Source organism: Staurois parvus, unplaced genomic scaffold (genome assembly GCF_062004578.1).
Source record: "Staurois parvus isolate SC_StPar_1 unplaced genomic scaffold, SC_StPar_1.0 ptg000657l, whole genome shotgun sequence".
Classification (NCBI taxonomy): domain Eukaryota; kingdom Metazoa; phylum Chordata; class Amphibia; order Anura; family Ranidae; genus Staurois; species Staurois parvus.
In genome coordinates, this window is record NW_028318453.1 from 3,309,156 (window position 1) to 3,330,535 (window position 21,380).

General features: G+C 43.5%; 1 protein-coding gene across 1 annotated transcript in view; it reads right to left on the reverse strand.

Moving 5' to 3' along the window:
* SHPRH (SNF2 histone linker PHD RING helicase) overlaps window positions 1–21,380 on the reverse strand; it is a 146,739-nt gene that overhangs the window by 38,144 nt on the left and 87,215 nt on the right. Inside the window, exons 18-20 of the mRNA XM_089694274.1 lie at window positions 14,710–14,852; window positions 11,834–12,007; window positions 10,390–10,452 (exon numbers count right to left, since the gene is read on the reverse strand). Of these exons, the coding sequence (XP_089550400.1) occupies window positions 10,390–10,452; window positions 11,834–12,007; window positions 14,710–14,852 (380 nt within the window). The remainder of the gene's footprint in view (window positions 1–10,389; window positions 10,453–11,833; window positions 12,008–14,709; window positions 14,853–21,380) is intronic.

Below are 21,380 nucleotides of genomic sequence, written 5' to 3' on the forward strand. Positions count from 1 at the left end.
ATTGAGATCTGGTGACTGCAGAGGCCATTGGAATACAGCGAACTCATTGTCATGTTCAAGAATCCAGTTTGAGTTGATTTGAGCTTTGTGACATGATGCATTATCCTGCTGGAAGTACCCATCAGAAGATGTAGTCATAAAGGGATGGACATGGTCAGCAACACTACTCAGGTAGGCCGTGGCATTTAAGCTATGCTCAGTAGGTACGAAGGGGCCCAAAGTGTGCCAAGAAAATATCCTCCACACCATTACAACACCACCTTCAGCCTGAACCATTGATAAAAGACAGTATGGATCCATGCAAGTCATCTTCACCATGCCGAGATGCCTAAATGCACTGAATTGCTGCCATGTGATTGGCTAATTAGCAATTTGTGTTAACAAGCAATTGAACAGGTGTACCTAATAAAGAGGCCGGTGAGTGTATGCTTACACCAGTTAGTGGTGGGTTGGTATAGATCAGGGTAAAGGGAAATATTGTAGCTATTTGTGCCTTAAATATTATTAGCCTGCCAGAGGCTTATTGTCAATTTTTACTTAGAGGGTGTATATATTCATTTATCTAACACTGTGATTACCAGACTACCTGATGTTATAGCCCTGGGGATCCAAGAGTCAGATATCTTTGTCCTCATTACTTATTCTTCGCTATTGCCTCCCTGAAACATTAAGGGGCTCGGGACAGGGTAAACAGGTCCGTTGCACTGTCTTTCCTCAAAACCCAACAAGCTGATGTTATTGTATTAGTAGAAACCCATGATTGCCTTATCTGACTCAGACAAACTTCATAGCAAATAGCAATTTTTCTTTGACAACAATAAGAGGTCGGCTACTATCCTATCAGTCTGGGAGTCTTTTAAACTCCACGCCCACTTAATTCTCACATTCCACATTTCCAGACTTAAAGCGCCCTCCAAGACCCTGGCACATCAGACTACCACTCATTTGACTCCATTGGAAAATAATTTTTCTAATGACCCCTCCCCTGACAATGCAGCTTGCTTAAAACTACAAACAAGGGTAGTGGAACAACACCATTATGGAAAAGCCAAGCAAAAGATCTACTTCTGTAATCATCATGTACAGTATTTGATAATGGGGAAAGAACTGTTTAACTCCTTGCCTACCTAGCTCATTATCATTCTCATCCCCCTTTGGTCATTACTCTAAAATTGCCAAATGACACCTCCACTTCTGATTCCAAGCTGATCACCGAAAAGTTCTGTGACTTTTATTGTGCCCTATATTCCTCTACTGTATTACATACGGACTTACAGTTGTGTCCAAAATTATTCAACCCCCAATGCTGTAAAGGGGTTTAGGGACTATAGTGTACATTTGGAATTGTATTCAGAATCAAATCCTACAAGGACGTTGTAACTACCCAAATGCAACTAAAATGACATCAATTGTTTATGTAATACAGTAGTAAATGGTTCTTATGTGGTTTCTTCATTGCCACAATTATTCAACCCCTTAAAGACTACCACTCTGAAGAACAGAGGTTCATACAGGTGCTTTCCATCAGGTATTGAAAACACCTGTGGATGTCACCGAGCAGCAATCAAGCATAATAAGCACCAATTAGGCAGCTTTAAAATGACTGTGATACTCAGCTCCTTCTAGACATTTACTGGTGTGGTTACAAACATGGTGAAGGCAAGAGAATGGTCCAGGAAGACAAGAGAAGAGGTGATTTCTCTTCACAGGAAGGGCAATGGCTATAAGAAGATTGCAAAGATGTTAAACATACCAAGAGACACCTTAGGAAGCATCATTCGCAAATTCAAGGCAAAGGGCACTGTTGAAACGCTACCTGGTCGTGGCAGAAAGAAGATGCTGACTTCGACTGCTGTGCGCTACCTGAAGCGTAGAGTGGAGAGAAGTCCCCGTGTGACTGCTGAGGAACTGAGAAAAGATTTGTCAGATGTGGGTACAGAAGTTTCAGCCCAGACAATAAGACGCACACTGCGTAATGAAGGCCTCCGTGCCAGAACTCCCAGGCGTACCCCCTTGCTGTCTCCAAAGAATAAGAAGAGTCGACTGCAGTATGCCAAAAGCCATGTGGACAAACCACAAAAGTTGTGGGATAGTGTTCTGTGGACTGATGAAACAAAATTAGAACTGTTTGGGCCCATGGATCAACGCTATGTTTGGAGGAGGAAGAACAAGGCCTATGATGAAAAGAACACCTTGCCTACTGTGAAGCATGGTGGAGGGTCAATCATGCTTTGGGGCTGTTTTGCTTCTGCAGGTACAGGGAAGCTTCAGCGTGTGCAAGGTACCATGAATTCTCTTCAGTACCAGGAGATATTGGATGGAAACGTGATGCAGTCCGTCACACACCTGAGGCTTGGGAGACGTTGGACCTTTCAACAGGACAATGATCCCAAGCATACCTCCAAGTCCACTAGAGCATGGTTGCAGAGGAAAGGCTGGAACATTTTGGAGTGGCCATCGCAGTCACCAGACTTAAATCCGATTGAGAACCTCTGGTGGGACTTAAAGAAAGCAGTTGCAGTGCGCAAGCCTAAGAATGTGACTGAACTGGAGGCCTTTGCCCATGAAGAATGGGCGAAGATACCCGTAGATCGCTGCAAGACACTTGTGTCAAGCTATGCTTCACGTTTAAAAGCTGTTATAACTGTAAAAGGATGCTGTACTAAGTACTAAGATTGAATGTCACTTGGGGGTTGAATAAAACTGATAATGCTGTGAGCACAGAAAAGACATTTGTGGTTATTTCATTATAACTGTTATGTTATATTTGTCTGACCTACAAGTGCCTCTTTAATGTAAATGTAAGCAAGATGACTGAATGATCAAAAGCAATGTCAAACTGGCCAAAACACTCAATTTCAGTGGGGGTTGAATAATTTTGGACACAACTGTAGAAATACAGGATTAAGACAACTAGCCGCAAAGCAGGTGGCTTTATTAGATGCACCACTTTCCACTGATGAACTAGCTACAGCTAAAGCACAATGCTAGTGCCAAGGCCCCAGGTACGGATGGGTTACCTATGTACTTCTACATTCATTACCACGAAACATTAATCACTGTATTATTAGAGCTATTTAACAACATATTTGACTCCTCCATACTCCCGGCCTCAATGAGAAAGCCCTTATAAGAAGGGTAGGCAACCTTAAAGAGGTTGAGAACAACAAGGGAAAAGTCAAAGATCACCAGGCACAGTGCCGCCTCCTCACACCTGCTTTAAACCCCTAAATACTGTACTACCATGTCGCAATTGCCTGCATTGCATGGCAATCATGGGTTTAAATTAGGTGGTGAGGAGACAACATATCGCCTCCATACCATCTGTCAAACACACTCAGATCGCTTTGTAAAGGAGCAGCAGTGCCTGATGCACTCGTGCATGAATTCTTGGTTTCATTTTGCAGTGGCACTTTACATTCACATGTAAAGTTTGGGGGGAGGGTAAAACCCTGCAATTGAGCCATGGTTTTCCATACCCATCCCTACCCCTTTTAGCTGCTGAGGCACCAACCAAAGGTGTACACATACCGCACCAGGAATTACACCCCCTGTTGCTTTTGGTGAGTGCTACCACCTGTCAATCGAGAACCAGTCAAGTAAACGGGCCACTTTACAAGTGCCCGGTAACTGCATGCTTTTGCAGCATCCAAGGGGTTAAAAAAAGTGGGAAGAAAGCAACACAATTCTGCCTGCTTTAACCCCTTGTTTGCTGTACTGTAGGGCACTTGCAAAGCAGCCTCATTCACTGGATGGATCATGCTTGACAGGTGCTACACCCACCAACCATAACAGGGCGTAGGAGCCGGCACTACAGAGGAGGCTTCGGCTCATGCGGCTCCTGCTCCCTACTACAGCTCCAACTTTACAAGTAGTCCCTCTGCATTGCACTCTGTTTGATGCTCTGGGATGGCGGATCAGCAAGCCCTGACTGTGATCTACCTGTCATCTGGCCGAGATCTGCTGGTTGCTGACCCCAGCCTTATAAGATTAATTCCGTAACCTGGGAAGAACCCTTTGCTACCAGAATCTTATAGACCAATCTCGCTGGTGCAGATGGATATTAAGATACTCAAGAAGGTACTGGCCATAGACCTAAATCAAGCAATCCTCTCTTTAATTCATCCTGAACAGACAGTATTCATGCTTAGCAAAAACACTGTCTTTAACATAACATTTATTTTTGAATCTCCAAGCCCTTCACGATCATATTGGTATGAGAGTGGTAGCAGCACTAGATGCAGCCAAAGCTTTTGACTCATTGGGATGGTGTTATTTGTGGGAATGCTTAAAACCTTTGGACTTTGGCCCTAACCCCATAAATCCAAATACAGCCCTACTCGCAGCCCATTATACCCAGGGTGTGTCAAACTCAATTTCATCAATGGCTGCATCAGCATTATGGTTTCCCTCAAGGGGAAGGTTGTATCTGTAAGATGATTAATGCAAAGTTCAGGAGTGTGCTATGTACCAAGTGCAGGGTTTAGGAGTGCGCTACGTATAAAGTGCAGGATTTAGGAGAGAGCTATGCCCAGAGTGCAGGGTTCAGGAGTGCATTACATACATAGTGCAGGGTTCAAGCGTATGCTGCGTACAGAGTGCAGGGATAAGGGTGTGCGCTCTACGTACAGATTGCAGGGTTCAGGAGTGCACTACACATATACATCATTTATACCACTCTTCCTGGGCTCTGTCCTCTGCACCATCTACTTTGCCTCCATTCCCCCATCTCTGCACACATCTTCCTCCACACCTCCACAGCCATCACCCTCCCCAAAGCAAACCTCACATCTGTATGCTTTTCTACCTGGCCCAGCTCTACTACCTCCCCATGTACGCTGCTCCCCCTTGTGTATTGGGCTCCGATTAGTATCTCCTCCCTGTGTATGTGAATCAGCTCCAGAACCAGTGAAATCAGTTCTGTTTTATTTCACCATCAAAATATCAGCCCCATCCTGCAAACAGACAGCCCAATACAGCAAACAGACATCCTTATCCAACAAACATCCCCACCCAGCAAAGAGATATCTCCAACCAGCAAAGAGACATCCCCATCCAGCAAAGAGACAGCCCCATCTAGCAAAAATACATCCCATCAGGAAACAGGCAGCCCAATCCAGCAAACAGACATCCCCATCCAGCAAATAGACAGCCCGATCCAGCAGAGGCATCCCCTCGATGGGAATCATTCTGTCTTTGTAGGGATGTCTGTTTGCTGGAAGGGGATATCTCTTTGCTGGATGGGGATATCTGTTTGCTGGATGCAAACAGATATCCCCATCCAGCAAACAGATATCCCCATCCAGCAATAAAATTGCCCAATCCAGCAAAGAGACATCCCCATTGCGACGGGAGTGACTTTGGGGGGTGGGGGACACCTGTCTCAGCTCCCCATATCCCTATTATGTGTAAGTCACCCTGTGCCTCTTAGGGGTACAGGGTGGAATGTCCTGGTATTGTATAGACATGTATAGGTGGGGTGTGGGGGTTGGTCATCATTTACTGCCATGTGATGCATCCCATTGTTCTATTGTGTGCCTTGCTTGGGAGCAAACTATTATGGGATGTATGTGTCTATGTGTATTGGCCTGATGGGGTTGTCTGCTGATGTGTCTCTGGTTGCTAGATTTGGTTTCCCCCGCTCTGTGTCCATATGCAGGGAGTTGGGTTGTTCCCTTGAATATGTATATATCTTGTATCTATGTTAAAATAAAGCAGTCTATCTCCTGGAATCCTTCAAGTCTGGTGCTGTCTCCTCTTGTATGGTCAGCGGTGGTGCTCGTGGATCTGTGTTCGGACAGGGAAGCGGGAGTCTAACGGAAATACCCTAGTGCAGTCGGGGTCCGGTTCCGTTACATTGGTGGCAGCGGTGGGATTGTGCTTTCAAGCTGTGAACACGTCCAAACCACCACCGGGATTCAAGATCAGGAAAGGAGACGTCGGTCACCCCAGTGGAGATATGGACCTGGCATCAGAGTTCCCTGGGCTGCTGTGGACCGTTCTTGCAACATAACCCAGGACTGTGTCTACGGATGAGTACCTGGAGCTCAGGCAGAGGATTTGGGAGGTGCTTTGCAGAGGAGCCCTCCAGGTTGCTGGTATGGACAAGGGCAAGTGCTATCCAACCCAAGGGAAATGGGCCAGGGACCATCGGAAGTTACGGATGCCATTCCTGGGAGAGCGACCCCAGGAGCAATGGGTGACTGAGTTGGACAGGCTGGTCCAGCAGGAGATAGAGCAGGACAACCGATATCGGGCTCTGCAATGGTACGCAGAGCAGGAATATTTAGGGGTGACGACAAAATGCTCTCCGGAGGGATATGACTTTGGTGGCCCTGGATTGCTGTGGTAGAGCCTTACAGATCTTTTTGTGTTTGGCCATAAAGGAGAACCTACCCTTGAGGACCTGCGAGAACACAGAGAAGCTATGTTCGGTCTCACAGGGGTCTCAGAGCTTGAACCAGATCTGGAATACCTACTGATGAAAGAACAGGATCTGGAAAGGGCATACAGGCAACTGCTAAAACAGAAGAGCTGGCAACAGGGCCAAACATTACTGAACTCTGCCCAGCACTGGTAACATCTTCTGGGTTCCACGGACAGGAGATGGTGAACCCCTATCCCCAGACACCAGTTCCAGAGACTGGAGATTTGATTGACTTTTCTGCTGAGCAGGAACCAACCGACAAGCCTCCAGCAGAAGAGATGGCATCAGGGCATGGCGTTGTTGACCTCTGCTCCACACCTGTGGTAATTTCAGAGGCCCAGGGAGAGAAGAGAGAGGAGGTTGTTGTCCTCCCTCGCCCACAGTCAGCCAGAGTGGAGGAAACTGTCTTCCCTCCCAAGACAGGATCTGTGCACCAGGGGGACAGTGACAGAGGAATGCCATCCCAGCAGCAGATCCACAGTCTGTGAGTGGAGGAAGCCGATCTCCCTTCTCCACAGTTTGCCGGAGCAGATGTGGGGTCCCCAGCAGAAGTGCTGGCAACAGGACAGAGCACCACTGGCCTCTGCCTAGCAACTACAGTCACCACCGGGATACCCCAGGGATGCTGGACAGTCGGCCCAGATCCCCAACAGCATGATGGAGGTGGCCCAGCCACCCTTTATTCTCTCCAGCGGCTGGGAGGACTTCAGGGAGAAGGACCAGTCCATACTTCTCCCCAGCGGCAGGTATGTTCTAAGAGAGAAGCAAAAATTGGCTGGGTGAGTAATGCTTTGTGTGGAACCATTTGTTTGGAGTACTGTGTGGGTGCTGGCATTGGGGGATTGGAAGTACAGACTAACTTCGGAGTCCACCCGTCAGGGGTTTACTTCTGTGTTAGTCTCCTCCCGAAAGGGGAGATATGTTACGGGAGTGACTCTGGGGGGTGGGCGATGTCTCAGCTCCCCATATCCCTATTATGTGTAAGTCACCCTGTGCCTCTTAGGGGTACAGGGTGAAATGTCCTGATATTGTGTAGACATGTATAGGTGGGGTGTGGTCATCATTTACTGCCATGTGGTGCATCCCATTGTTCTATTGTGTGTCTTGCTTGGGAGCAAACAATTATGGGATATATGTGTCTATGTGTATTGGCTTGGTGGGGGATGTTTCCGGCAGCCCTTCCCCCTGATGGGTTGTCTGCTGATGTGTCTCTGGTTGCTAGATTTGGTTTGCCCCGCCTTGTGTCCATATACAGGGAGGTGGGTTGTTCCCTTGAATGTGTATATATCTTATATCTATGTTAAAATAAAGCAGTCTCTCTCTTGGAATCCTTCAAGTTTGGTGCTGTCTCCTCTTGTATGGTCAGCGGTGGTGTCCGTGGATCTGTGTTCGGAAAGGGAAGTGGGAGTCTAACGGAAATACCCTAGTGCAGTCGGGGTCCGGTTCCGTTACACCCATATATCAAAGAGGCATCCCCATCCAACAATCAGACTGTCCAATCCAGCAAACAGACTGCCCAATCCAGCAAGGAGACATCCTCATCCAGCAAACAGGCTGCCTAATTCAGCAATTAGACTGCCCAATCTAGCAAAGAGACATCCCAATCCAGCAAAAAGACATCGTAATCCAGCAAAAAAGACTGCCCAATCCAGCAAAGAGACAGCCCAATCCAGCAAAAAGACTGTCTAATACAACAAATAGACAGCCCAATCCAGCAAAGAGACATCCCTATCAAGCAAAGAGATAGCCCAATACAGCAAAGAGAAATATCCATATAGCAAAGAGTCATCCCAATCCAGCAAAGAAATTGTCGAATACAGCAAAGAGACAGCCCATTCCAGCAAACAGACATCCATATCCTGCAAAAATACTGCCAAATCCAGTAAAAAGACTGCCTATTCCAGCAAAAAGTCTGCCCAATACAGTAAACAGACAGCCCAAAAAGAAGTCACAAGCAGCACAGGTCCACATCCAAGCAGCATTAACATACACACAAAACGTAAGCTCCATTTAGCAACATTTTCATATTTAGCAAAAAATGTCTAGCAACTTTTCTTCAGTCCACAGTGAGCATTGAGCAGTGAGCAGCTCTTCAACTCGACTGAGCTGACTGACTCCAAAACCAACACAAAGAGAGTGCTTCTTCTTCTCACTGTCTCTGGCAGAGGTGCCTGAACACCGTTCCGACACTTTCCCCCAGAAAAAAATCCTGAGTGTTGTTATACTGGTAATCAAGTATACCCCATGTAACCTGTAAGGCTCTGTTTTAGCCGTTTCCGCATGCTAACCTACAGGACATGTCTGAATGTTACACTGACTAACTGAAAATTTTATTTTGATGTGCTTTACTGACTTTTTCTATATTTCTGCAATTCCTAAATAAAGCATCGACTTGTTTTAAATGTAAAAAAAAGTGCAGATTACCATCTTCTTCTTTCTTAAGGCGAGCACACAGAGATAGCTGCAGACAAATCAAGATAGACTCAGAATGGAAATGTAAAAAAGTACTCTTGTATCCTCTGTGATGAGAGTCCACCCTCTTAAAAGGATATATCTTAAAATAGAAGATCTATGCCAAAAACATCTGCAATGGGAACAGAAATATCTCATATCGTCTGCAGGAGGCCCATGGATGGAGACGCTGTAAGCTTCCCTGGAACTGTAGGCGATTTAGGAGGGGAGGGCCCAAAGGACTTCTTCTTTATCTTTGACTCAACAAACTGCTAGGATGTATGTATAGGCCTCATAAGGTGTACTCAGGACCAACTGTAGGAACAGGGAGGTCATCTGACTGCAACTATGTGGGCACAGGAAGGTCCATACAAGCTCTCAGGGACTGTGAGGTGGTGCACCTTCCTGACATGGTGGGAAGTTAAAGGGTTCTTGCTCATCCCACACAAGTGCAGTACAGTGCACATACCAAACCCATGTAGACCTAGTAAAGTGGCTTGCCAGGTGCTGTGTTTGAAACTAACCTGTGCAGCTGCAGTAGATGGGTGCAAATTGTTAAAGTGCCCACCACTGGTTCACTGGTTGCTGAAAAGGTAATAAGGCTTGGAACTCCAGATTTACCCCTGTGGGGGTGCAAATGGAGCACTGTAAAAAGGACACACCAGGCTCCCTCTAGGGCAACACCATGACTTACCCCAGCAGTGGTCCAGATTGACCCCTACAGAGCACAAGGGCTGGAAAATTCTAGGTAGGATCCAACATGCACCTTCCAGACAGTCTTTGTCCCTCTGATGGGCATACCCACCTAAGGGGTCTTCAGGGACAGGGTTCCACCAGACAGGCAGAACACAGCTCTAGACCTGTAGAGCACTCTGCAGTGAACTCAACACGTTAAACTATGTGACTAGATGAGTGCCAAAGCAGGACACAGTGCCCAAAGGGCAACATTAAATGCCGGCCCTACATCTTCTTCCTAGAATGGTCTTCGGAAGGTCTCGCAAAGAAAAGCCAAGGTGAAACTGATCCAGAAGCTGCAAACATGAGCATTCTCATTAGCATGAGAATTCTGCTATAAGCAAATTAATACTTAATAAAAAGTTCTTCTAAGGTCACTAGCAAAAAAACTGAGGTATGCTGGCAGCATAAGAGGTTATTCTGGGCTTTCCTACAGGTCTGCTTTGCCAGTTTCCATTTCTACTGAAGTTGGCAGTATAACTGATTGTTGCAAAATACTATCCTGTGTCTCATAATGTACAACTAACAAAGTAAAATGTATTCATTACCATGAAAAGACTAAGTGTTTCTTTTGTATAACCAAAATGCCTGGTAAAAATTAATGTACAATTTATTTTCTAGAATTTCCAGCTGCATCAAAACAAATACTACTAAAAAACATTATAGAGAAAAAAGAAAAGGAAAACTCATTTGTGTTACTAACCTATTCTACGTGAGAATATTATTTTGTCTGGATTTCACAAGACAGTCCTTTTATTTGTTTGGTAGGTACTTACGTAGGAGCGAAGAGCTTTGACTCGTAATCTGTGAATAATTCATCAGCTTTACAAAAGACACAGCTGTGGGGGAAGAAATAGACTTGCTGTTAGAAAAGCCTTCAATCTGATGCATAGAACAGCCAGGCCAGGTGAACATTAAAAAAAACCTAAAAGTCAATGCTGCAAAGACCATACATAGTGTTCAACACAGTTTACAGTTCCAAAATAAATAATTTAGTATCTGTATTAAAGAGACACTGTCCCCATACATAATATTTGCTTTCAAATAGTGTTGGTCTGATCATCCCCCCGTACAGTTTGTAGTAGAACATTACAACATAATGCAAGTCTTTGAGACTCGAACTTGTAAATTCAGATGTGCCCATTTTGAAGGCTTATATGCACATTATTGGCCATAAAAGGGGTATGGGGACTCGGGTACTGCCCAGACGGACATGAATCAGTGAAAATTTTTTTTTCAAAAAGTACAGTTTTTAAAGCGGCAGTCATTTTTCATTGCTTCAAGTGAAAACATTTAAAAATTCCTTTAAATATCATGCCTGTGGGGTCTCCTTAAACTACCTGAAACGTTGCACATCTGAACCTGCCATTAAAAAAAATGACATTTAAAAAAAAAAAAAAAACAGTGTGCAGTCCCCCCTTAACCCCTTCACGTCGGATCGTCCTGGCGTTAAGATGAGTTCCTGCGCCAGGAGGTGGGCGGAGCTTAGTGTCATGTGGCCGCCGTGACGTCACGTCACATGATTGGGAAAGATCCTGATCGAAAGAGCGGACCGGGACGTTTCCGTGAGTACCTCACGTGTGCTGGGAGAGTGTATTGCATTGTGGGGCGCAGAGGCAAACAGCCTGCTGAACGCCCCAAATGTTCGTGTGTTGAAGCTGCTGCTAGGATACTGATACTCTGAACCTGGCTCAAAGCTGAGTGTTTTTGGGGTTCAACCTAAGCTTGTTTAGAATTTTAAATTAAAAAAATGGAATATTGTCTATCAGAGTCAATTACTTTCTACCAGTCTAGAACAGGGCTTCCAAACAGGGCCAAATGCCTGCCCTTTCATCTAGTGACACAGATTATATAAACTGCACTAGAATCTGGAAGGCATAAAAACATAATATCCAGGAACTACGTGCAGAATGCCATTGAGAAATAAAATCTCAGCTTAAGATCCTGTTGGTTCCTGTAGGCATCATCTCCATTTTCCCTTCTATTCTAGTCAACAGCACTGTATGTGGCCAGTGGATTTTGTTTATATTTGTAAAATCATTTGTACAGAAGTAACAATGGTAAGAAGTCTGAAATCCCCCGTGCATTGTCATCACTCTTGCATTTGAACAAAAATATGTTGTATCTAAAATACACTTACATACAATAGTTCTATATTTGCCAGTAAAAAATGAAAGGAAAAGAATAAAAATGCAATATTAACAAAGGCATTAAACATACATGTGGAGTGGAAGTCGACCAACTCGAAGGTGGCATACTGATGCAGTCTGGATAATTTCTTGAGAAGGAGGACCCTCAAGATTCTTCACAGCATCTCTCACCAGTTTCTGGCACTTCCTCAGTTCTTCCATCTGCGTTGTAACAATGTATTGAAGTCCTCGGCAGTCACGGAACCTTTATATATATGTATACACACACAATAAGCTGGAGCTTATGCATTCCCAAAGTATTTGTGTAGAAAATGTAGTGGGATGCCAAACTGAGTGGAACTGTTTTAACACATCTTGATTATATATATTTACAAAAGATTACATATTTTGATTATTTTGGTACTGGGGAAAATGGAAGGAGTTAAACAATCCAACTCTTGTTTAAAGAGGGACTTCAGTCCCTTCTCTATTGGCTCTACCTCCTACCCCCCCAACGACATTATAGCACATGTATAGATATGCCGAAGGGCTCTGCCCTGCCTCATGTTCTGGGAGAGCCCTTCATCACATTTGGGCATGCGCAGGAGATTTCCTGTGCATGTGCAAAAATTTTAACATAACTTTTATCATAGGTGTTTTTTAAATGATAGAGACAGAGTATCAACCAAAATTCCAGAATAAACACATGACACAAATGTTATAAATTGAGTTGCAGTTCAGTGAGTAAAATAAGTATTTGATCTCCAAGCAAAACATGACTTAGTGGTTGGTGGGGAAACCCTTATTGGCAAGCATAGAGGTAAGACGTTTCTTGTAGTTGGTCACCAGGTTTTCACACGTCTCAGGTGGGATTTTGGTCCACTCTTCTTTACAGATCTTCTCTAAATCCTTAAAGTTTATTAGCTGTTGCTTGGTGACTTAAAGTTTCTGCTCACTTCATAACTTTTCTATAGGATTAATGTCTGGAGACTGGCTAGGCCACTCCATGACCTTAATGTGCTTCTTCTTGAGCTCCTTTGTTGACCTGGCGGTGTTCTGGCTAAGGGAAGAAGGTTCTCATCCAAGATTTTACATTACATGGTACCGTCCATTGGCCCCTCAATGTGGCAAAGCTGGCCTGTATCTTTAACAGAGAACAGCCCCAAAGCATAATGCTTCCACCTTCAAGCCTGTGCCCCATGCTCTGTGACTGTAGGGATGGTGTTCCTAGAGTCATAGTCAGCATTTTCCTTCCTCCAAACAGGGCGAGTCGAGTTAATGCCAAAGAGCTCAATTTTGGTCTCATCTGACCACAGCAGTTTCTCCCAATCCTTCTCAGAATCATGTAAATGTTCATTGGCAAACTTCAGATTAGCCTGTACATGTGCCTTCTTAAGGAGGGGGACCTTGCAGGTGCTGCAGAATGTAAATCCATGGTGGCGTATTGTGTTACCAATGGTTTGTTTGGTGACTATGGTCCCAACTGCCTTGAGATCATTCACAAGCTCCTCCCATGCAGCTCTAGGCAGATCTCTCACTTTTCTCATGATCATGCTTACCCCATGAGGCATAATCTTGCATGAAGCTCCAGACCTAGGGTGACTGATGGTTAGTTTCTATCTCTTCCATTTGCGAAACATTGCTCTAGCAGTGGCCTCCTTCTCACCTAGCTTCTTGCTAATGGTCTTTTAGCCCATTCCAGCCTTGTGCGGGTCTACAGTCTTGTCCCTGACGTCCTTTGACAGCTGTTTGGTTTTGCCCATGATGGTGAGGTTTGAATGGAAGAAAAAGATTCTGTGGACAGGTGTCTTTTATGCACACAAAGAGTTGTCATTAGGAGCACCTTCTTAAATTGACAGGACTAATCTGTGTACCACATGAGCACATAGCCAGTCTGTGGGAGCCATAATTATTTTTGGTTGGTAGGGGATTAAATACTTATTTTACTCACTGAATTGCAACTCAATTTATAACATTTGTATCGTGTTTGTTTCTGGATTTTTGGTTAATATTCCGTCTCTATCATTTAAAATACACTTATGATAAATATTATAGACCCTTCATCTCTTTGTAAGTGGGTAAACTTACAAAATCTGCAGATGATCAAATAATCATTTTCGCCACTGTAAATGTAAAAAAAAGAATACATACATTTATATCCAGTTGTGAGAGAGGGAGGGAGGGAGGAAGGAAGCAGGGCAACATGACATTTACCCAAAGGGAAAGGTCTGCTTTCCAGATATACTGAAAAATGTAGTACACAGGAAAGCTTTATCTTTAACAGCTGATGTAGACATGGATTAGATCCTTCCATCAGAGTCAAAAATAGTAGTAAAGGCAAAGACAATTTCATCCCCCATATCCAAGAAAAAAAAAATATTGGGGTAGAGTTTAATTTTATTAAAACCTTGCTTCTACTCATACTTAACTAAATATGCTGATCAAGACAAGTCATACGTTCCATATATACGTGCTTTTATGTTTTTATAAACATGCTGGGATTTCAGTTTAGTATTGCAGCACACTCAGAGAACCCCCTTTATCAATGGATTTGTTGATAACATACTCTGTAGGTAGTTTTTCAGGCAACTGTCTTTTTGACAGTAACTTTCAGCAAGGATGATGAACATACTATCTTAAAGACAGCCACTGGAAAGAACATTGACATCTGTAATGGAAATATAATAACGAAGGGGCACAGAAGGGTAAAATGGGGACATCATATTACCATTGCTTTCAACCAAGCTCTACTAATCAAGCAAAATGAATATTCACTGAATATATATATTTCCTTAATTATCACTTATTCAATTTGGTAATAAAAATACAGGACGCCTACACTGTATGTTTGCAACAAGAAAATAACAGTGTTCTATTTTGTGCTCAGATTTTGTTCCTATAGTTCCCTTACAGCTGTCACAAACAATAAACTTCAAATGTTCAAACCATTCAAAGTGTTATCCTTACTTATCGGCCATGGACAGCTTGTTAACCTGATGTTTATATCTGATTGTTATTTCATTTTGTACACGTTGAACAAGATCTTCATCATTTGCATTGTGGATGGCACGTTGGATCACATCGATCCACCAGGGGGAGGAGAAATTTATCTGAAAGAAGTCAAGACAATTACTGCAGCAAGCAGGAAATTCATACAAGTGTTATTGAATATGTATATTTAAAAATGACATTCCCAAGAGTTAGCTGTTATCTGGGACCTTTTACAACAAACAGACCATTAATGTGCACACTTTGACAAAGCAGGCTCACAGAGCTTTTTTAAAAAAATGAAGCAGTTTTATCATAATAAATACTAATAATTTGTGCTGAAAACTGTTGCCGTTTTTCATATTTTATTAAATATAAAGCAATGGCGAAGCTCGAAATATGTATAAATATTTAAACTTGATGTACTGTAGATACTGTATATTTATACACCAAGGCAAATCAAGCAAGTTTGCTGCTAAAAACTTTTAACTCAATAGATTTTCTCTGTTGTTTATGGTGTCCTCTATGTCCTAACACATAAAAGCATGTATATCATAGATTAGGTATCACTAAATGGTGGACCGCTATTTGAACATGGACTGCATGACAGTCCTATCCAGACCGCGGCTCCGCCACTTAGCAGCCTGGGTATCCTCTCCAAAGTGAATCCTCCTTCTCCCAACCCCCCCCTCCTGCACCGCTGTTGCCACCTTCATCCCTATACAGCTGGCAGAAGGTTTGGCATGTCTGAACAGAGGGCAGGAATTGCCCAAGTTAACAAGCCTGTGATTTTTGCTAGCAACCAATCATCTGCCTGTTAACATGAAAAGTTGGCCAGCTCCTGCCATCTATCCAGACAAGCTGCACCTTCCGGCTTCTACCTACTGTGTAAGATAGGAATGAAGGATTGTGATTGACAGGGTAATATGTGATGTAAGGGAGGGGGCATTCACAATAAGGGAACTGGGTTGCAAAGATAGAAGGGGGGGCTGTGAAAAGGACCGGGATACAAGAAAAGGGGGCTGTGAAGGGGACTGGAATTCAAAGAAGGGGTGCTGTGAAGGGAACTGGCGTGCAAAGAAGGGGGCTGTGAAGGGGACTGGCGTGCAAAGAAGGTGGTCTTTAAAGAGGACAGGGATACATGGAAGAGGGGCTGCAAAGGGGACTGGGATACATGGAAGTGGGGCTATAAGACTGGGGTGCATGTAAGGGGGCTGTGAAGGAACTAGGGTGCAAGGAGAGGGGCTGTGAAAGTGCCTGGGGTGCAAGGAGGGGGGATGTGAAGGGGACTCGGGTGCAAGTAAGGTGTATTGTAGAGAGGGGGCTGTATAGTAAATGGATGTGCAGCTTGTGGTTGGGCCTGGATGCCAGAATGTTCACATCTGACATTTCCCTACCAAATACAAATTGGTGAAATATCTTTGGGTGACGGGACCACTCCCCAGCATCCAGCTGTTGTCAGCTTAGGAAGTCTGCTTGCCACTTTTCCACGCCTGGAATGTGCACTGTAAACAGGGGGGAAATTCCACTCAAGCCAGAATGAGCTCCATTTTCTTGGAGCTTGAGCTTGACTCCTTGTTCCGCTTTGACAGTTTATGTATGCCACAGCAGTGGCTTTGTAGGACTGAACACTGACTGGAAGGACAAGTCGAACTCCAGGATGTTGATGTGCATCCAAGCCTCTTCAGGTGACAAGGTGCCCTAAACCGTCAGGGTTTCCAGGTCCATCCCCTCTCTATCCTATCGCAAAAGGCTGGCATCTTTCATCAGCACTTTCTACACCATGAGCAGAAAGGATATTGCTAACTCCAGCACCAGGCTGGAAAGCAATAACTACAAAGCTAACTTGGCCATGGTGTGCAGATGCAGGGGATCCAAGAACAGAGACCATTTGTCCCATGCTGTCAGGAGGTTGAGTTGCAACATTCTTGGTTTAAACAGAGCACACGGAACTGCCTTGAAGGAGGCTACTACCGTCCAGAACCTCACCCAGATAGTTCAGACAGTGCAACCACAGTGTTGACTTTTGGAGACTGAGAACCCAGTCAAAGTCCATCAGGACTTGTACCGTTTATAGCACATTTGTATTGAGACCTTCCTCTGACCATTCCCACAAAAGCAGGCCATCCAGATCCCCCAGAATGGTTATCCTCCATGCTCAAAGATAAGCCAACACCGGCACTAGAACCTTCCTGAAGACTTTTGGTACCATAGCTAACCCAAAAAGCAGGGCTAAAAACAAAATGCCATTCACCACCACAAAGCGCAGATAGTGTTGATGAGGCTGAAAAATGGGGATGTGAAGGTAAACATCCTTAATGTCTACCAAGACCAGAATGTCTCCTTGATGGACAATAGCAATTACTGACCTGTTATTGTTTAATATTTTCACTGTACAATCACAGACCTGACAGATTTCATTTTGTAGAAATTTGTTCAAGCACTTTAAAGTGGTTTTAAAGGCTCAAGGTTTTTTTTACCTTTGTGCATTGTATGCATGAAGGTAAAAAAACCTTCTGTGTGTAACAGTCCACCCTAACAGTTACCTGAGTCCCATCCCAATCCAGCGATGTCCATGAGAGCCTTGGTTCTCTGGGGACTCTCACTCCTGATTGGCTGTGGCAGCAGCGGGAGCCATTGGCTCCCACTGCTGTCAATCATAGCCAGGGAGCCAATCAAGGGAGCGGGGCTGAGCCATGGCTCTGTGTGTGAATGGACATGCAGAGCCATGGCTCGGGAGGGAGCCTGCTCGGGTGCCCCCACAATAAGGTGCTTGCAATGGGGGCACCTGACAGGAGGAATGGGCCAGAAGTGCTGGTGGGGTACCCAAAAAGAGGAGGATCCTGACTGCTCTGTGCAAAACCACTGCACAAAGCAGGTAAGTCTGATATGTTTGTTATTTACAAATATAAAAACAAGACTTTTGTATCACTTTAAGTACAGTATGGGCTACACATTGCCAATTGTTTTGAGCACCATAAAAAGTTTGTAATAATATTTACAAAACCTTTTTTGCTCTGGAACAGAGGTGATGACCCCTTGGGAATGCAACAGGTGAAGAGCAGCAAAGAGGGTTGCTCTGTTATTGGGTGTTGTAGGCACATTTGGCGACATGAAGCATGGAGGAGCGAAGTCACAAAATTGTAACTTGTAGCCTTTGGACACAATAATTTTGACCCAAACATCCATGGAGGCCGCCAGACATCTTCCCACTTCCAGAAGCGGGGACTCCCTTCACTGAGAAGATGATTTGGTGTCCAGCCTGGCAGCTTTGGAAGTCCAGGCTTTTTTCCAAAAGAAAAAAGTTTTTTTCTTAGCTTCCAAGGTCTGAAAGGAATGAAAGGAACCCTTTCTGGTCTCAGAGGAAGACTTCTGCTCTGCAGGCTTCTGCCATTTTTTCAGATTTGGAAGAGTACTTTTTCCTCCCTTAATTTTTTGGACAAACATATTCAAAGCATTGCCAAAGAGGCGCTGACCATTGAAGGGTATGCACCTTCTTGCAAAGGAAGTCATCTGACCACAGCACTTGCCTTATATATAACTATTATAAGTCCTAGGCGACGGAGTTGAGAAAAGGGGTCTCCCAACAAGTCTACACAGAAGCATAATGTTCATGAAGCAGTCCCATGTGCTGTTTAGTGGTTTAATTTCAGGGCTCCAGGTTCTTTTGCTAATTGCTTTGCCCAGAGCAGCAAAGCTTGACAAGCCCGAAGGAAGCAATGGCGAGTTGTATAGCTGCACGTTTTGCGTGGACGCCATAAAAAGGATTCAAACGTTTTGCCTGCCAAGTCCTTAACAAAACTAGAGCATCTTCAACTGGAACAGCGAGTGTCTTATTTAAATAAGACTCAGACAGGTCCACAGTAGTGATTGCTCACTTTTTACGGAAGCTTTCTTCCACCAGACAGTGTTGCACCAAAAATGCAACGCAGGTGCGTTTTTACAGCATTTTCCATTGATTTTAATAGGGAGGGGTGTTTCTGCTGCTTTTTTTTTTAAACACACCAAACCTATACCAATAATGCAGCGAGCTGGACTTTGATAAACGCACAGGACCCCCAACCAATCATTGTGAAGAGTTCTTTAGGAATACATGATCACACATTTTTCTTCCACTTTTTGTAACGCAAAATCAGAAGAAAAACAGATCAATGTGACAGCACCCTAAAGGCTTTTTTGTTGTTTTGTAAAGCATTTTGATTGTATAGATGTATTGTATATAAAGTAGCATTGATGTTTGTAAGTATGGTTGTACTGCATTTTACAGAGTGTGATCAGTGGTTTTAAGTGCATTCCCCGACTCAAAACATAACAAGGTAACTAAAGATACAACAGCTCAACAACCTCAAGTAATAATGCAAGGAAGAGTGGTTAAAAGTTTAAATATTTCAAATGTTTATATTGATTTTGTTTTGAGCACATAGTATTTGAGGAGAGTTGTTTTTTTGTACTATTTGAGCTGTATTAATAACAAATCTATAGGGATGAAGATTCTGCAGCTTTCCTCAGTAGAACAGTGACAGCGCACCAGCTGATTATAACAAATCAGCCCCTCTCATTCAGAATCAGTATCCAAAAGACATAGTGAAACAAACTGCTCTTTCTCTAGAGCAACAAAAGGTAGGGATCTGCTACAAAGTTGGTTAACCTCTTCAATGTTGAGCACTTTTACCTCCTTCCTGCCCAGGCCAATTTTCAGCTTTCAGCGCTCTCGCACTTTGAAAGACGATTGTGCAGTCATGCAACGTTGTACCCAAAACTAAATTTGTATCATTTCATTCACACAACCAGAGCTTTCTTTTTTGTGGTATATAATCACCACTGGGTTATTTTTTGCTAAATTAACAAAAAATTTAAATTAAAAAAACACACATTTTTCTTAGTGTCTGTTCAGTTCTAAAATTTTGCAAATAAATAATTGTTCTTCATAAATGTAGGCCAAGATTTATTCTGCTACATTTCTTTGGTGAAAATAACCCAAATCAGTATTTATTATTTAGTCTGTAGAAAAGTTATAGAATCCACAAACTATGGTATATATCTGAAAATTGATCAATCCTGAAATGATGATGGCAAATCTAATTTCTTGAGGCCCAAAAATGTCAGGACAGTACAGATATCCCCCAGTTGACCCTTTTTTGCGAAGTAGACAGTCAGAGGTATTCAGTATGAAGCATGGCGAGTTCTATGAAGTTGTAATTATTTTGTCAAATATTTTTGGAAAAGGACGAAATTAAAAAAAAATAAATTCAATTTTTTTTTTTTTACATACTGTCACAAGTGCAGTTTGGCGTCACCATATAACTGGTGTAGTGGTGATCAGGAACCGTCAAATTAATATTTATTTTTCAATTTGTTTTTATTACATTTCATTTTTTTTTTCATAACACACTGTGACCATAGTATAATGTTACCATAGTAACATTGTACTACCCTGGGAAAGCGATCAGTATTCTTTTTTTTTTCTTTATACATTATGATTGCTTATAGCAAAGAATTTCATTGCTAAAAGCAAGCATTTAACTGTATGAAATCAATTCATTCAGGTTGTTTTGTTGTGGTTAGCTGTGATTGGCCACAGCTGATCACATGACACAGATGGGCTATGATTGGGCCAGTCTGTACCATGTGATCACTATGACCAATCACAGATAGTGACACAACAGTGTACAATGGATGACATGAAGCCGGGCAGCACAGTGGCTAAATGGTTAGCACTTCCGCCTGGCAGTACTAGGGTCGTTGGTTTGAATCCCAGCCACGGTACCTTCTGCCTAGAGTTTGCATGTTCTCCCTGTGCCTGCGTGTGTTTCCTCCCACACTCCAAAGACATGCTGGTAGGTTAATTGGATCTTGTCTAAAATTGGCCCTTGTATATGAATGTGAGTTAGGGACCTTAGCTTGTACACCCCTTGAGGGTAAGGGACTGATGTGAATGTACAAAATATATGTAAAAGCGCTGTGTAAATTGACGGCACTATATAAGTACCTGAAATAAATAAATAAATAAAATTAAGCCATCCTTTGTTTACAACTGTCATGTGACCTGCTGTGATTGGTCATGTTACTGGCACTGGGCTGGTACACAGATCCAAGGGACACAGCCAGTGACAGATCTCGCTACAGCAGAGATGTCATAGGATGCCCACCTGGATCAAGGAGATTTCTGCTTGGCCATCATTTTGCTATTGGATGGGTGGGAACTGGTTAAAATCCCTGCAAACTATATTAATCACCCACAGGGGATTGTTTTTTCCTAAGCAAAAGTGAGGTTAGGCAGCTCATAAATGAGTCCGTTTTTTTCCTTTAATCAATGAGCTGAATGAAAAAACATGACCTGATTCCGTCAGCCACACATTTGAGGTGGATGGGGTAATCTTCCCGCTGAGCTACTGGAAGCAGGAATGCTTCCCCGCCGTCAGAATACACTGATCAGCGCTGCTTGCTGCCTGCGGCACTGAGCAGGGGAAACCTGAGAGGGCAGTTGTACAGCAGTCCATCAGTAGGTCAACTTCTGTAAAACCACACCACCCATACATAGATCAAAATGTGTCCAGTCCCTGCTGAATTGGCCATATTTTAATCCATGCATGGTCAGCTTAACTGTTTAAAAGTGTATTACTCTAGAGGTTACTTTTTCAGTGAAAAAT